The sequence below is a fragment of the Clupea harengus genome, chromosome 8 (assembly GCF_900700415.2).
Source record: "Clupea harengus chromosome 8, Ch_v2.0.2, whole genome shotgun sequence".
Lineage (NCBI taxonomy): Eukaryota > Metazoa > Chordata > Actinopteri > Clupeiformes > Clupeidae > Clupea > Clupea harengus.
Genome location: NC_045159.1, coordinates 21,944,816 through 21,963,115, shown reverse-complemented (window position 1 = coordinate 21,963,115; position 18,300 = coordinate 21,944,816). Strand labels below are relative to the sequence as shown.

The 18,300-nt window shown below is 45.6% G+C and overlaps 2 protein-coding genes across 3 annotated transcripts in view; one reads left to right on the top strand and one right to left on the bottom strand.

Annotated features, from left to right (window-relative positions):
- Positions 1–1,143: 1,143 nt before the first annotated feature.
- LOC105890535 (core histone macro-H2A.1) lies at positions 1,144–12,105 on the top strand. Of its 2 annotated transcripts, none has more exons than XM_031572337.2 (9): positions 1,144–1,415; positions 2,862–3,056; positions 3,851–3,957; positions 4,573–4,770; positions 5,495–5,602; positions 7,899–7,998; positions 10,539–10,628; positions 10,807–10,981; positions 11,476–12,105. In XM_031572337.2, the coding sequence occupies exons 2-9, from the start codon at positions 2,885–2,887 to the stop codon at positions 11,639–11,641; spliced, it is 1,116 nt and encodes a 371-aa protein (XP_031428197.1). In that variant the 5' UTR covers positions 1,144–1,415; positions 2,862–2,884; the 3' UTR covers positions 11,642–12,105. The 2 variants fall into 2 exon arrangements, with proteins under 2 accessions (XP_031428197.1, XP_031428198.1); XM_031572338.2 differs by lacking the exon at positions 7,899–7,998 and adding an exon at positions 8,883–8,973 and having other exon boundaries at positions 1,162–1,415.
- A 1,211-nt stretch (positions 12,106–13,316) lies between these two features.
- The window catches only part of ppme1 (protein phosphatase methylesterase 1), a 9,680-nt gene continuing 4,696 nt past the window's right edge, over positions 13,317–18,300 (bottom strand). The window contains exons 8-14 of the mRNA XM_031572335.2: positions 18,125–18,190; positions 15,865–15,997; positions 15,153–15,282; positions 14,823–14,867; positions 14,538–14,602; positions 14,043–14,110; positions 13,317–13,802 (exon numbers count right to left, since the gene is read on the bottom strand). Coding sequence (XP_031428195.1) covers position 13,802; positions 14,043–14,110; positions 14,538–14,602; positions 14,823–14,867; positions 15,153–15,282; positions 15,865–15,997; positions 18,125–18,190 — 508 coding nt within the window. The 3' untranslated portion in view covers positions 13,317–13,801. The remainder of the gene's footprint in view (positions 13,803–14,042; positions 14,111–14,537; positions 14,603–14,822; positions 14,868–15,152; positions 15,283–15,864; positions 15,998–18,124; positions 18,191–18,300) is intronic.

The window sequence follows — 18,300 nt, the reverse complement described above, 5'->3', positions numbered from 1 at the left end:
GGGGGATTTTTTGAAACGACTAGAGTTACAATTATTCAACAGAGGAAGAGTCATTAAGGGGGGGTCCCTCTCATCCCCTCCCCAGGAAATGAAACATTTGGTATTATAGTCGTTGCAACAAGGTCAAGTTTGAAAATCGCATTGTTCACGGAGAAATGAGCAACTATATATCCTTAGATGAGGCTAATTTGCGTGCAATGGACACAATGGCTGATTGACGGAATGAATGAATGAATGAAACAGTGATCAATCAATCAATTAATCCAGCTAAATGCAAACAAAAGCAAAAATCACGAAAAAATGCAAACATGCAAAAAGACCAATGTGTACAAATGAAATTCATGTCAATGAAGCCAGAGGGAACGGATCGCAGGAACACGAGGTTTTTCTTACACGGTGTCTTGATGTCCGCTACACTATCTCACTGGTGACATCTTGTGGCGATACATACTTACTGATCTTACTTACCGTCCTACCCAGCAACCAAGACACACTCCCATCAAATTACACCGTGCCTAATGCTGACTGTTGCGCAGGTTAAAGAGTAAAATGTAATTGCACATGAAGGCGGAGAAGGAAAAGATAATATAGTGCAAATTAGCTATCGAAGTCTTACATAAACTCAACCCCATCGAACCAAATGCTATAAAGAAGATTTTATTTGTATATCTGTTGCGCGCGGAGACATGGTGCAAGGACATCCAATCAAGGAGAGACATTACACCTCTTGAGCCAATGGTGGTGCATCACTGCTGATGTGGTACCCTAGCAGGGGCGCCTAAAATGAATATGAACTGATGCAAAGGGTTGTGTTTTACCTTGCTTTCATAAGTCTGAAATAACACCTTGATGAGTCTGAAAGAACACAACCAATTCATTTGGTTCTTAGTCATTCCAAGAGCTGCATCATGTTACAAAGGCTACCAATTAGCCTACATTAAATAAATAATTAAGTAATCATTATCTCCATTTGTTCTGATTACTTTAGTCTCTTGTCATTTAAGGTTACCACTCAACAAGAGTGACATTTGCTATCTGGTGAGTCCGTCAGTCAGTCAGTCAGAGTTGCCTACGGACAAATTTACTGCTGAGGAATGTGAATTACATGTGATGTGAATGCAGTCCCCAGATGAGTCATGTGCTCTTGTGTGTGGTGAGGCTTTGCACGCTGTCACTGTCCTCTGCTGTCATCCACGCCGAAGCGCAGAGTTAAAGACACAGGAGACGGTGATCCGTTCACATACTTTGTAAGGAGCAAACAGCACGGCGCAGTGCCATAGCCTACCCAACGTCGCCCGACTGCTTTCTACAAACAAATTGGAGCGCTGTGGATTGTGGGAGCTTGTTCTGCTCGGCTTACAGTTGGCTAAGCACTCGAGCCCGGAGACAGTATACATATTGCCCAGCTCTGTCCTGTAAGTAATTGTTGGCCATTTCTTTGAATATATTTATGTCTTGAGTGTGAAGCTGAGAAGCCTGGATCGCGCTTTACGATTCTGTAGACCTGTCATTGAATGCTCAGCAGATATTTAGTTGTTTCTGAAAACATTTAGGCCATATCTGTCAGTGCTGTGGCTAAGTACGCTAACTGTCAGTTTGAATGGGGAGTTTTCGTTTTTAAAATGGTCTTTAAAACAACGCAGTACTTACCAGATGTAAATCATAAGGACAGACGTTTACATATGAAAAAGGCGCAAAGTTTAGGTTGTTAAAATGTACTGACACATCTGTCTTTGTTGCTAATGCTATTTTTCTGTTGACAAACAACATGTGCACACACTATGTGCACACACTTTCGTTCTTGCCTGTTAGTCTCCTCTCATGGCAAATGAAAGGAATTAATATCAGATATTCATCGTACTTACCTGTCTTTTAACTCATTAGGTCTCTTGAATGCATCTTCTAGATTACATTTAAAATGGACTGCAGTAACATAAACTAATGAGGGAATCCCCATTAGCAAGACGTAGGTAGCTGTAGCGTTCGTAAACTGTGAACGGATCTCATGACAGGTCTTGAACATTTTCTGTCTTAGAGAAACGGCAGTGATAAGGGCGTGTACTTTAACCCCAAATTCGTCTGACAAAAAAAGCTTGAGCATACAAACTACTCCAGAGAAGCATCTCTGAGTAAATCATGATCTTTGAATAGAAACATGTCTCGTCTTGTCCCCTATGTCCTGCTCTGATGCCTTCTGTTATCCCCAGCCAAGTTGTAGCCTGTTTATTTAATCAGAAAGGAAACAATCTGTCATGAACGTTTATAATGTTCATTGTGTAGACTCGAGTAGATCTGTGTGATATAGAAAGACACGGTACGCTTCAGTATTGTGTAGGTCCCCGTTGTTGTACCTGTTTCTATGACTATCAAAACAAACATTCTCTTCTTCCTGTAACCTGACTGACTGCATCAGACACAGAAGGGTGTTCTGTGGACTCTAGACTGCCAGAGATCACATAGCAAGCCTGTGGAAATAGAGTAATTTACCCTGAAAGAGTTTATCCATGAGGGCATTAGCATGTTGAAGTTTAGGTAGGAGCTTCATACCTACAGACAGTCATACATAATCATACACAGATCACCGTAGTAGTCTTCATACCTAAAGACAGTCATACATAATCATACACAGATCACCGTAGTAGTCTTCATACCTAAAGACAGTCATACATAATCATACACAGATCACCGTCGTAGTCTTTTAATACCTAAAGACAGTCATACATAATCATACACAGATCACTGTAGTAGTTAAAGAGCTAGTCATATGTGTGAGAGCCATTTTCTTTTCTGTTTGTGTGTGTGTGTCTTTGTCCGTGCCTCATGTGTGGTGTCTGACGGGTCTCTTGCTCTCCGTGGGGCAGATCTTGAGACTCGTGGGGGCAGCATGTCGAGTCGGGGGGGTAAGAAGAAGACCACGAAGACATCGCGCTCCACCAAGGCGGGGGTGATTTTCCCCGTGGGCCGCATGCTACGCTACATCAGACGGAGCCTCCCCAAGTACCGCATAGGAGCGGGCGCACCTGTCTACCTGGCTGCCGTGCTCGAGTACCTCACAGGTGAGTGTGTGTGTGTGTGTGTGTGCGCGCGTGTGCGTATGTGGATTACCTCACAGGTGTGTGTGTGTGTGTGTGTGTGTGTGCGCTCGTGCGCGTGGAGTACCTCACAGGTGACTGTGTGTGTGTGTGTGTGTGTGTGCGTGCGTGTGTGGATTACCTCACAGGTGTGTGTGTGTGCGTTGAGTACCTCACAGGTGACTGTGTGTGTGTGTGTGTGTGTGTGTGTGTGTGTGCATGTGTGTGCGTGTGTGGATTACCTCACAGGTGTGTGTGTGTGTGGAGTACCTCACAGATGAGACGATCCCAGGGCAAAATCAGTGTGTGTGTGTGTTTAACTCCACCTCATCCGAGCCTCAGGGGGACGGGCAGAGACAGGCCTCAGGGATGCCTAAGGCAGGGGGGAAGAGATCCATACCGAGTCCTCAGCCTAAGGCAGGGGGGAAGAGATCCATACCGAGTCCTCAGCCTAAGGCAGGGGGGAAGAGATCCATACCGAGTCCTCAGCCTAAGGCAGGGGGGAAGAGATCCATACCGAGTCCTCAGCCAGACTTTATATGTTTTAGTTTATGCCCTCTGACAGTGGAACCCCAACTAGTGCGGAACAATGCACCTTTGCATCGATAATGCATCAAGAGTTAACCCCGTATCTCTGTCTGTCTGTCTGTGTGTCTGTCTGTCTGTCTGTCTGTTTGTCTGCCTGTCTGCCTGTTTGTCTGTCTGACTGTTTGTCTGCCTGTTTGTCTGCATGTGTGTCTGTCTGTCTGTTGGTCTACCCATCTGTCTGTCTCTGTCAGCTGAGATTCTTGAGCTAGCAGGAAATGCCGCACGGGACAACAAAAAGGGCCGTGTCACCCCGCGCCACATTCTGCTGGCCATCGCCAACGACGAGGAACTCAACCAGGTCTCTGTCTCTCTCTCCCTGTCTCTCTCTCCCTGTCTCTCTCCCTGTCTCTCTCCCTCTCTCCCTGTCTCTTTCCCTCTCTCCCTGTCTCTCTCCCTCTCTCTTCCAGTCTTCCTGTCTCTCTTCTCGAAAAATATCTATCTGTGCCTTCTGCCTTATTTACTAATCAGAAATTGATTTTATATTCAGTATAGGCTGTCATTCAGATGAGGCATTTTATTTAAGATATGACGAAACACTTGCTGTAAGCACAAGCTACTTTAGTCCATCAATTAACAGTACATAGTTAATAGTTGGCAGAGATGAAACTGCCCTAATTAGTGTTCAGCATCAGCTGTGATGAACTGATAGGCAAAATAATTGAAACTGCAGAGTCATTCAAGTTGAATCAGATATATCAAGTATCTCTGCAGTCAGCAGTTAGACATTTGAGCACCCTCCTCCACTTCATGCACACACACACACACACACACACTAATGCTAATTCATATAATTTCAATAAGCATGTTTTCACAGAAACACATAATATAATGCTGATAATGAATATAATTTCACAGACAAATGTATTTTTCCTCACATTCATATTGCTGTTCTTCCCATTTCCTCTCTCCCCAGCTCCTGAAAGGCGTTACCATAGCAGCGGGTGGGGTCTTGCCCAACATCCACCCAGAGCTGCTGGCCAAGAAGCGGGGGTTAAAGGGCAAGCTCGAGGCAGTCATCATCCCTCCACCCACCAAGAAATCCAAGATGTCCGCCAAAAAAGCAGCAGCCGCCAAGAGAATGGCTGGGAAGAAGGGGCTGCCAAGATCAAAGGTAGAGTTCCTGTTCCCGTTCCTGTTCCTCTTCCTGTTCAGCAGGTGGAGGCTGACGCCCATATATGGGATCCCATGCAGTAACTCTGGGACAGCTTTAGCCCTGTGTCATTTGTCCATAATTAGCTCAGATAGTTTATGTACGTCAGCAGACAAAGCTCTCCCATCCTTTCTCATATGGTCAATGGTATAGGTCAATGGTTTTCACTGTGAGTGGGAATAAGGTAGCCTATCATTGTGTGTGAGTGTGTGTGTGCAAATGAGTGCAGGGAGGGTGTGTCGTATTTTGAAATGCAAATGTGTGTGTGTTGGAAATGCCCATCCCTACTTCATACAACTTCTAATGGTTAGTCCCGCTCGCACCACAGCTACATGGCATTTAGTTTTACACCCGCAATGTTGACTAAACTGCAGGTAATATGCTGGTGCCATCAACACACAGGTTTGTTTTGTAAAATTACATAAAATACTGTAATGCGGTTTATATACAGTGCAGTTAATAGTTTTAGGAAAATACAGTGTATTTGTGCAATGTATGTTGTTACTAAACTCTGTGTGTGTGTTTATGCATATGCGTGCATACGTGTGTGTGTGTGTGTGTGTGTGCGATGTATGTTGTTACTAAACTCTGTGTGTGTGTTTATGCATATGCGTGCGTACGTGTGTGTGTGTGTGTGTGTGTGTGTGTGTGTGTGTGTGTGTGTGTGTGTGTGTGTGTGTGACAGAGGCAGACTGCAGTAAGTAAGGCAGCCAGTGCAGACAGCACCACAGAGGGATCACAGGCCGGGAGCTTCACCGTCCTCTCCACCAAGAGCCTGTTTCTGGGACAGAAGGTACACACACACACACACACACACACACACACACACACACACACACACACACACACACACACACACGTCCTCTCCACCAAGAGCCTCTTTCTGGGACAGAAGGTACACACACACACACACACACACACCACACTCAGACACACACACACACACCACATACACCGTCCTCTCCACCAAGAGCCTCTTTCTGGGACAGAAGGTACACACACCACACACACACACACACACACCACACACACACACACACACACACCGTCCTCTCCTCCAAGAGCCTCTTTCTGGGACAGAAGGTATACACACCACACACACCACACACGCCACACACACACCACACACACCACACACACACACCACACACACACACACACCATACACACCACACACACACACACACACACACACACACACACACACACACACACACACACACCACACACACACACACACACATACACACACAACACACACACACACCGTCCTCTCCACCAAGAGCCTCTTTCTGGGACAGAAGGTAGACACACATACATACACTAATACACACACACACCACACACACACACACACACACACACACACACAGACACACCGTCCTCTCCACCAAGAGCCTCTTTCTGGGACAAAAGGTACACACACCACACACACACCGCAAGGGGACCCCTCCTTGCACAGACAAAGCAAGTGACAAGCTCATTCATCCCAGAACCAGTCACACACACAACACACTCTGAACGCCCCACAGTGGAATGGCTGTGTGTGAATGCAGAAATACACCCTGAACTCTGCACACAGTAATAACACACAGCCTGACTAACCAACTGTGCTGCTGTAGTTTGATGTCTATGCACACACACAGATAACATACAGAGAATACACACACAGATAACATACAACATACACACACAGCTAACATACAACATACAACATACACACACACCTAACATACAGAGAATACACACACAGCTAACATACAGAGAATACACACACAGCTAACATACAGAGAATACACACACAGCTAACATACAACAAAAAACACACTGCTACCATACAGTGAATACACACACAGCTAACATATAGCATCTACACACACAACTAACATACAACAAACACACACAACTAACATAAAACAAACACACACAGCTAACATAAAACAAACACACACAGATAACATACAACAAACACACAGCTAACATTCAACAAACACACACAGATAACAGATAACATACAACAATCACACACAGCTAACATACAACGAACACACACAGATAACATACAACAAACACACACAGCTAACATACAGCAAACACACACAGCTAACATACAACAAACACACACAGATAACATACAACAAACACACACAGCTTACATACAGCAAACACACAGATAGCATACAACAAACACACTCACTCAGTGCTACCATAGCTTCGACTGGCTGCTGCTGATTGGTGTGTGAATGCATCTTGGCTGGCGAAGGAAAATCTGAAGCAACCCTTCGGCTGATTTTATTTTTCATTTCTGCTCCCCAGTTCAACCGGAGAGTGAGGCAGTGCTACTTCTGCCACGCCATTTTGCCCGTTTGATTTCTGGTGTTATTTGTTTAGAAATCCTATAGTATGTATTGAACTAGGCTCCTGTGGTCTCTGATAGTGGCCACATGCTCTGTAAAGCCCACTGAGGTACAGCATGCTGTTATACGAGCTAACCTCTGTTTCACCTCAGGCGACCTCAGGTGATGGGCTTGCTTCATTTGATTGGGCTTGATTCATTCTGGGTTCATTTCATGGGATCTGATTTGATTGAAGATGATCTGATTTTATCTGACTTTGATTTGCAAATCCCTTTTCCTTGCGTGTCTGTGTGCGTGTCTGCGTGCTTGTGTGTGTGCATGTGTTTGTGTGCATGTGTGTGTGCGTACGTGTGTGTGCGTATGTGTGTGTGTGTGTGTGCGTACGTGTGTGTGCGTGTGTGCGTACGTGTGTGTGTGTGTGTGCGTACGTGTGTGTGCGTGTGTGCGTACGTGTGTGTGTGTGTGTGTGTGTGCGTGCGTACGTGTGTGTGTGTGTGTGTGTGTGTGCGTACCTGTGTGTGTGTGTGTGCGTACCTGTGTGTGTGTGTGTTTGCGTACCTGTGTGGTGTGTGTGTGTGTGTGTGTGCGTACCTGTGTGTGTGTGTGTGTGTGTGGTGTGTGTGTGTGTGTGTGTGCGTACCTGTGTGTGTGTGTGTGTGTGTGTATGAGTGCATGATCTTCTCTCCCTTCTTAACCTGTGCTTCCTCCTGCTTGTGGCATGTTGTGTTTCAGCTGAACCTCATTCACAGTGAGATCAGTAACTTGGCGGGCTTTGACGTGGAGGGGGTAATCAATCCCACCAATGCTGACATTGATCTTAAAGATGACCTAGGTGAGCGCTGCAACGGGGACGACTTCGGAAAACCTGGGGAATCCTTGAACATGACCTCCCACCCCTCTCAGGGATGAATTCAGAAAATCACACAATCCCATGGATGAATTAGGTTTCTGATAACACACAGAAAATCACACAATCCCATGGATGAATTAGATTTCTGATAACACAGAAAATCACACAATCCCATGGATGAATTAGGTTTCTGATAACACACAGACAATCACACAATCCCATGGATGAATTAGGTTTCTGATAACAAACAGAAAATCACACAATCCCATGGATGAATAAGACTGTTAAAATGGGCCCCATGTTTCTGCAAACACACGCATACATAGCCATGTGTTTGACTGTGTGTGTTTGGAGCACACACACACACACACACACACACACACACACACACACACACACACACACACACACACACACACACACACACACACACAGGTCTTGCTGCTGGGAGGAGGAGGTTGAGTCATGTGATGGTGTGTTTCTCAGGTCCAAGTGTTTCAAGGATTCTCTCAGATGCTATCAAGCTCTCACACTCGTGAAAGGGAACTGTGTCCTGTACACACCTCAGGCCTCTTTCTAGGGGAAAGGAGGAATCTCGCTCTCTCTCTCTCCATCTTTCTTTCTATCTCTCTATATTCTCTCTCCCCCCGGTTCTCTTTCTTTCTCTTCCTTTTTTTTTATTCCTCTTTCTTGCATTTTTTCTCTCTACTGGTCTTTCCTCCTCTTCCTCTCCTCATTTCTGTGAATCCCCCCCTCCCTCCCTTCCTCCCTTTGTGTATTGTTCATATTGTTCTCTCACCCACTCTCACCCACGCCATGTTTGTTTGTTCCATGGTTGTTCTTGTTGTTCTTGTTGTTGTCTGTAGTTGCAAGTTGTTCAGGCTGACATTGCCACCATCGACAGTGAGGCTGTAATCCACCCCACCAATGGCAGCCTCTACACAGGCGGGGAAGTAGGTAAATGCCCCGCCTCTTTACCTCTCTTTCCCACAATGCATCTGCTTCCTGTTCCAAACGCTGCTCCAACATTCCAAACTTCAGCTATTCAGAGTCAAACAAACAAACAAACAACAAACAAAAGCAAAGCCTGTATTGCAGGAAGAGTATTCAGTGTTTGGTGGAGAAAAACCTTGAGCTATCTCTGGCCCTGTCCTGTGCCTGTTCAACAATGTTCCGCTGCAATCTCAGACCTTCTAATCTAGAATCCTGGTAATCCATGTTCTAGAGTCTAGATGATGTAAACTAGTCTCGGTATCTCTGCGTTGGAGTGGATGTTTATGAATGGGAAGAACATGTTCTGGTATCTCTGCATTGGAGTGGATGTTTATGAATGGGAAGAACATGTTCTGGTATCTCTGCATTGGAGTGGATGTTTATGAATGGGAAGAACATGTTCTGGTGTGTTGCCACAGTGTAGTGGTTATACACCCCCATCTTGCATGCGTCATCTGCTTACCCATCCTTCATAACATCTCTCCTCATCTCTCCTGCATGCGTCATCTGCTTATCCATCCTTCATAACATCTCTCCTCATCTCTCCTGGGTGTCGGTCCCCAGCATGTGTCTCTATAAAACACGCTTCATGAACGCCTCGTATGAACGCCTCTTATGAACCCCCTCCCTGCCAGAGCCTGATCTTGCAGCAGACTCTCACACTGCAGAGTCCCACTCAAATGTGGCTATTCGTGAAAACGTGATAACAATCTTAGAAGTGTAGCAAATTTTATGTTTTTATTATACTGTATTATTGGACATTTGGACCATACAACAGTAAAAGAACAAAAGGCCCCATCACTGTTGATGAATCAGCAGTGAGATGTTTGGCATCTACCCTGTTGTGGCAGATTCTGGTTCTGGCTGTAAGGTGTTGGGAGGCCCCTGAGGGTGTTCATAAGAATGCCTGCCCTCATTCACCATCACATGTTCACAGCGCGGCCAACAGCAGCTCACTGTGAGGCTCGCATGTGGTTCAGATCCATCAGATTCAGGACAAATCAGAACTGGACCTGTCCGCAAATCAGCTCCTGTTCAGCAGTGCTTCACCCAACCCCCCCCCCCACACACACACACACACCTAGGTATTGCAGGTCTGCTGTGACCATTTCAGCTCAATCTGCCTGTCACTCCCAACCTGAGGACATCAAGAACCTGTTCCATCCTGAGGAGCCCAGTCAGCCAGTCATCAGAGGCTCACCTTGCCTTCCCAGATGGGGTCACATTAACCTGAGGAGCAAGATGACCCTTAATGTGGATACATTCTAACAGCGCCTAGTGTGATGATTGGTTGTCGTGTGTGTGTGTGTGTGTGTGTGTGTGTGTGTGTGTGTGTGTGTACGGCCATAGCTACAGCCTTTCCCATACACACCTTTGCAGTGCTTCTGTCCCACTTTGTTGCCATGGTGACACAGAACCTGCCACACCGTGTGAGCACAAGCATGTATGTGTATGTGTGTGTGTGTGTGTGTGTGTGTGTGTGTGTGTTAGCCCGTATCCATGGCAGAGGTGTGTGTGTCTCTCTTCAGGAAATGCTCTGGAACAGAAGGGCGGTAAGAAGCTGTCTGAGGCGTGTGCTGAGATCCGGAAGAAGAGCGGCCCCCTGGATGTGGCCGGAGGTACTGCAACACACCACCACTCACCATGTCGATCTTGCATCTCTACCAGTGCCTGGTCCATACTAGAGTCAGTGCCTGGTCCCTACTAGAGTCAGGGCTTATCAGGGCCTGGTCCATACTGAGTCAGGGCTGCTTCACAGCTCACACCTCCCTCTCTCTCTCTCTGCCTGTGTTGTAGCGGTGATGACGGCAGGTTTTGGTCTCCCTGCTAAGTTTGTCATCCACTGCTACAGCCCCTCCTGGGGCACGGACCGCTGTGAGGAGCTGTTGGACAAAACCGTGAAGAACTGCCTGGCCCTCGCCGACGAGAAGAAGCTCAAGTCTGTCGCCTTCCCCTCCATCGGCAGTGGCAGGTGGGTGTGTGTGTGTGTGTGTGTGTGTGTGTGTGTGTGTGTGTGTGTGTGTGTGTGTGTGTGTGTGTGTGTGTGTGTGTGTGTGTGTGTGTGTGTGTGTCTGAATGAGGTATATGTTTCAATAATGGCTGGTGTGTGTGTGTGTGAGTGAATCAAACAGACCAAAAACAGCGCATGACCCCTTGTTGTGTATTAAAGGGCCTTTTCTTTGCAAACAGACTCCCTTAATATCTCTCGAACGCTGGTATAATTAACCAGCTTCATTTGCGTAATTCTGCCCAATATTCCTGGTCCATTTCCCTATTAAAAACGAATGTGAATATCTGCCGTTGTGAATGCTGTCCTAAGTGTGATTGCTGTCCTAAGTGTGAATGTGAATGCTGTTCTAAGTGTGAATGCTGTTCTAAGTGTGAATGTGAATGCTGTTCTAAGTGTGAATGTGAATGCTGTCCTAAGTGTGAATGTGAACGTGTTACTCTGTTGGTCTCTTCCAGGAACGGGTTTCCCAAGCAGACGGCGGCGCAGGTCATCCTCAAAGCCATCTCCACCTACTTTGTGTCCACCATGTCCTCCTCCATCAAGACGGTCTTCTTTGTCCTGTTTGACAGCGAGAGCATAGGAACCTACGTGCAGGAGATGGCCAAGCTCGAGGGAAACTGATGGCATTTTTTTTTTTAAAGTTTGTTTGCACTTTTCTGAATTATATACAAATTATAATTATTTTAATGACACAAAACGATTTATTGAAGTTTTTTGCTAAACAGAATTTATGAGAAGCAACCTTTTGCAGAAAGTCTTGTTTTCCTTGTTCTTCTATTTGATTGTGTATTGCTGTTGGTTCTGGCGTGTGGTGTAAGTAGCGCTGTCTGTCAGAGAGCTGAGGGAAGCCTGGCTGTGGAGATGACACACTGCATGTGGTAACGGATTGGTGCAATGTCGTGATGTAAACTCTAGGTAAAGACTTGGCCTCATTTTGTGTGTGTTCGTTGAAGCCATCACTGTGTCTTATTTTGTAAAACAGTTGCCATACACTGTTTACTTATTAATATTCATTCTTCATGAGATGGAGGGAGCAGTGGGGAGTTTCAGATGGTTGGTGGGTTAAGTAAAGTGCTCAGTTGTGACAACGTCTCCTGTCTTTACTGCAGTTCTTATTCCAAATGTGAGTACAGAGTACTATGAGCTGGATTAGCAAACAAGAAAACCACCTGGAACTGAAGGCTAATAAATGGTAATGGAGGGACCGTAGACCGGAGGACTTCTGTATGAACTAAACATAGAATAGAGCTGGAAACTCTGCACTTAACTAGGCTACTAATTACGTGAAGGTGGATGTTATTGACATGGGTCATGTTGATCCGTTGTTGAATGGGTTGCTGTTGCAGCCGCAAGGAATTGTGGAGATGCCATCTTAATTCCTTCTGGAAAGGATGGTCCAGTGTATCCTATGCTAAAGGATGGTCCAGTGTCCCCTATGCTAAAGGATGCTCCAGTGTCCCCTATGCTAAAGGAGATAAGAAATGAAACCCCTTTCCTGAGCATTTAGAGAACTGGACCAGCGCTCATCATGGCTGCCAGATACTTCTGGGTCATTTCACTGAGATAGGAACCTTCCTAAGCAAAAAAAAGACTTTCCAGACGGAGCCTCAGCCTGGCCTCGGAGGAAGAGGAAGATGAAGAGGACACTTGCGATGAGCTCTTGACCAGTAGAATCAGCAGCAGGCCACTTCGCCCTGTCACCAACAGCTACTCAGTCATGGCCACCTGTGACCCTTCAGAAAGACAGGCTTCAAATGATCACCCCACCCCACTTTAAAAGGTCTCTGTAGGTAGACATAACGTATTTCCGCTGGGATCCGTATTGAAACCGGAAGTTGGAACTTTACTTCGGTCTCTGGTTGGTTAAAACTTGTCATCTGACCTGAACAGCCAATCACTTGTGTGTTTAGTCGTATGACTTCGTAAAAGTTCGGTTAACAAGTCAGTTGAGTATTGAGCCGTATAACTTCGCAGAAATAAAAAAAAAAATACAAAAACCGATTGTTTAAAAGGCAGGCGATCGACACAATTTCTCAACGAAAAAGTAAAGGTCCTGGTATTAGCCAGTCAAACGGAGTAAAGTACCCACTTCCGGTTTCGATACGGATCCCACCGGAAATACGTTATCTCTACCTACAGTCTCTCCACCTGAGGAGAAAAGGTCAGAGGTTCGGCTTGAAGGTTAAACTGACTGAAAACTGCACCCCATAAGGAGAAAGGGGTCAAATGGTTATGTCACCTGAGGAAAGCTAAATCAGATTCTACATGAGTGCAACGTGGAGGAAAAAGACTAACGTTCCTATTATATTTCATATTTATTGTTTTCATCAAAACCATTCATGGGCAACACATGAAGCACAACATTCTGCAATCACCCCAAACTGAAGACGACGCAGGCAAGGCATCGCAGGACACACAGGGACTAAGACCCAGGGAGAAACAAAGTAGCAGAATAAAAAAACAAAACAAAACAATCCCTGCGATTTCAACACAAGAGGCGTAGTGATTTAGCTCTGGTTCAATTCTGTCTGAAAAAAATAAACAAAAACAAAAACGCTTGACAATAATGGCGGCGATAATTTAAAGAACCTCCTCTGAATAAAAACTCTTAAAAACTTTAATTTAAGGATGAAGAGCTGAGAGGGTTTTGCAGCGGAGACGTCCAACCATGCGGAGCAGCTCTGGCGCTCCCTGCTGGCCAAAACGGAGAATGACATCTGAGGGCCTCAGTGCGTCAGGCAGCTCCAGAGCAGCAAGGGACCAGACACCACATTGGGGTCATCTAAAACACACACACACACACACACACACACACACACACACACACACACACACACACACACACACACACACACACACACACACACAGATTAAGATACTGTGCAGAGATCAAGAAATAACTAAACTCAATAACTAATATATATTTTTAAGAAAACACATCTGATTGCAGGTATTTCTTAAGCTCAGATGAATGCCAGTCTCCTCTAGGAGTTGTAACACGTGTGTCAGTCACGCCACTCACCATGGGAAGCCCTCCTTAAACGACGTGAACTTGTGCCGCACCATGAAGGTGGCTAGAGCATCAGCTACCTGTGAGGAGAGGGGCAGAACCGTGGAACCGTGAGCAGGAACCACAGAAGAACGTTCTACTAGATCTGGGCCACATCAGGGCCAAAGTGAGTTGACTCCTGCCAGACCAGACGTTGAACAGCGCTCACAGTGCTGTACAAATCAGCCCAGGCCCAGGAGACAAGCCAGCTGATAGTGACAAGAAACAGACTTGACCCACGTCAGACTTGTGCTTGAGGATTTGTGTCTGTGTACTTTTCTTCATATGGCAACATTTTGACCCGTTTATATTCTGCCTCCTGTGCAATGCCAGAGAGGTCATGCAGACGCCATTTTTGTGGTCCTACGGTACTCTTTCCATCTGAACACTATTATCATGGGACCAGTTGCTACTGTAGGAAACGGCCTAAATATAAGAGAGCTGGAGAATCCTAAAGAACACACGGACCTTGTCTGGGGCGTCCTCGTGTACCGCATGTCCACACTGGGGGAGAACCTGCATCTGGAACTTCCCTGCAGAGCAGCAGAGAGTTCAGTGAAGAGGACACACACACACACACACACACACACACACACACACACACACACACACACACACACACACACACACACACACACACACACACACACACACACACACACACACACACACACACACACACACACACACACACACACACACACACACACACACACACACACACACACCACGGTTGCTAATATATAAACTTACCTTGCATCTGTCCGATTGTGAGATCTTTATCCAGCCGGTCCACACCTGCATCAGCAACCAGAGATGAAACAAACAGACATTAATCAAGTCATTCATCTATCAACATGCTAGTCAAGGGCTATATGCACATTTCTTTGAATAATATTGAATGAAAGACTATTGAAAGTCTAATGAGAGAGAGAGAGAGACACTATATCTACATATATTAACACTAACCCTAGGAATGGGGGGTGGGAAGATATTGAGTATATGGATGTAGTGTGTGTCTCTCTGTGCTGTGTGTGTGTGTGTGTGTGTGTGTGTGTGTGTGTGTGTGTGTGTGTGTCTCACCAGCCAGCAGTAGGAGTTTTGGCACGGAGCAGCTAAGGAAGAGAGAGGAGAGGCCGCGAAACCAGCCCTCCCAATATTGCTCCGTCTTTGAGAGCTCGACACGCCAGGTGTACAGACTCTCCTTCTTCACCTGATGACCCACACACACACAAACACAGGCACACGCAGACACACACACACACACACACACACGCACAGGCACACGAAGATAGACACAGACACTTGCACAGATGCACACGCAGACACACACACACACACACGAAGACACATACACACACGGGCACAGGCACACGAAGACACGGACACACACACTTGCACAGATGCACACGCAGACACAGACACAGACACTTGCACAGATGCACACGCAGACACTTGCACAGATGCACACACACACACACACACACACACACACACACACACACACACACACACACACACACACACACACACACACACACACAACAAAATAAAAACAATGTCAGGCCAAGGTAATCCATTGTGAAAGAAGTAATAGTATGATTTTTTTTAAATATCCCCCATAAGATGCTAACTGCTTCATGAAACACAAACAGCAGTCACATCCCAACAGGATTCAGAGCCAATGCTAATGCTAATGCTATTCTACGACAGTGTCACAGAAACCTCAGCGTCGAAACTGAGGCAAAGAAGAGAACGTTTCATCAGAGCAAATCTCTCCAGAACTCCTCATCACCTCTTGGTCGTCCTCCTTCTTCCTCTTGTGGTTGGTCTCTCCCTCTTCCTCCTCCTCCTCCTCCTCCTCTTCCTCGATGATTCCCTCAGTGATGCTCTTGGAGATGCCTGGACTACTCAAGGGCTCCTCACACCTGCAGGGACAACGCAGACAACACATCAACAACACAACACAGCAACACAACACATCAACATCACAGACAACACAACACAGCCACACCATTAATAAGACAGACAGGGGTCATTCCACGCCAAACGGGACAATGGCTCCCACTCGACCGTCTCAGATTTGGCTGAAAAAAAATCAAGGTTGTTTCAGCCAAGGTTGTTTTCAGCCAAATCTGAGACGGTCGAGTCGGGAATTTTCCTTAAATTGTCACGTTTGGTGTGGAATGACCCACAGACAACACATCCAGACAACACAGCAACACAACACATCAACATCACATCAACAACACAGACAACACAACACAGCCACACCATTAATAAGACAGACAACACATCGACAAGACAGACAACACATCCACAAGACAGACAACACATCCACAAGACAGACAACACATCGACAAGACAGACAACACATCAACAAGACAGACAACACATCGACAAGACAGACAACACATCAATAACAGACAACACATCAACAAGACAGACAACACATCAACAACAGACAACACATCAACAAGACAGACAACACATCAACAACAGAGAACACATCAACAAGACAGACAACACATCAACAACAGACAACACATCAACAAGACAGACAACACATCAACAACAGACAACACATCAACAAGACAAACACATCAACAAGACAGACACATCAACAACAGACAACACATCAACAAGACAGACAACACATCAACAACAGACAACACATCAACAACAGACAACACATCAACAAGACAAACACATCAACAAGACAGACACATCAACAAGACAGACACATCAACAAGACAGACACATCAACAAGACAGACAACACATCAACAAGACAGACAACACATCAACAAGACAGACAACACATCAACAACAGACAACACATCAACAAGACAGACACATCAACAACAGACAACACATCAACAAGACAGACACATCAACAAGACAGACACATCAACAAGACAGACACATCAACAACAGACAACACATCAACAAGACAGACACATCAACAACAGACAACACATCAACAAGACAGACAACACATCAACAACAGACAACACATCAACAAGACAGACAACACATCAACAACAGACGACAACACATCAACAACAGACAACACATCAACAAGACAGACACATCAACAAGACAGACAACACATCAACAACAGACAACACATCAACAAGACAGACAACACATCAACAACAGACGACAACACATCAACAACAGACAACACATCAACAAGACAGACACATCAACAAGACAGACAACACATCAACAAGACAGACAACACATCAACAACAGACAACACATCAACAACAGACAACACATCAACAAGACAGACACATCAACAAGACAGACACATCAACAACAGACAACACATCAACAAGACAGACAACACATCAACAACAGACGACAACACATCAACAACAGACAACACATCAACAAGACAGACACATCAACAAGACAACACATCAACAAGACAGACACATCAACAACAGACAACACATCAACAAGACAGACAACACATCAACAAGACAGACACATCAACAAGACAGACACATCAACAACAGACAACACATCAACAAGACAGACAACACATCAACAACAGACAACACATCAACAACAGACAACACATCAACAAGACAGACACATCAACAACAGACAACACATCAACAACAGACAACACATCAACAAGACAGACAACACATCAACAAGACAGACAACACATCAACAAGACAGACACATCAACAACAGACACATCAACAACAGACAACACATCAACAAGACAGACACATCAACAAGACTGCATTCAGATCCAACAGTGTGGAAGCCCTCCTCCTCTTCAGATTGGATGAAGGTGGATATGGGAGGCCTGTGCATAATGGCCAGGCTCATGAGCCTTTGCTTCTCAACTATGGAACTGTTTCACTATATATATATATTTCACACATAAAGAAATCTTTAACTTCCGATAGTCATATGTTCACAGTCCAGCTCATTTAGGCTGATATTACTGTCAGGGCAGTCATTCGGGCAGTGTTCATCATCATCATCATCATCATATTATTATTATTACATGCTGACCTCACAGGAACTTACTTTTTCACCTGTCCGACCATAGAGACACGCGCAGACTCCATGTTCCTGATCTGCCCACTCTTCACACTGGAGAGACAACGACAGAAACACGTCACAGACCACACATGGCAGATGTCACACGTCACAGACCACACATGGCAGATGTCACCGACGGACACACGTCACAGACCACACAT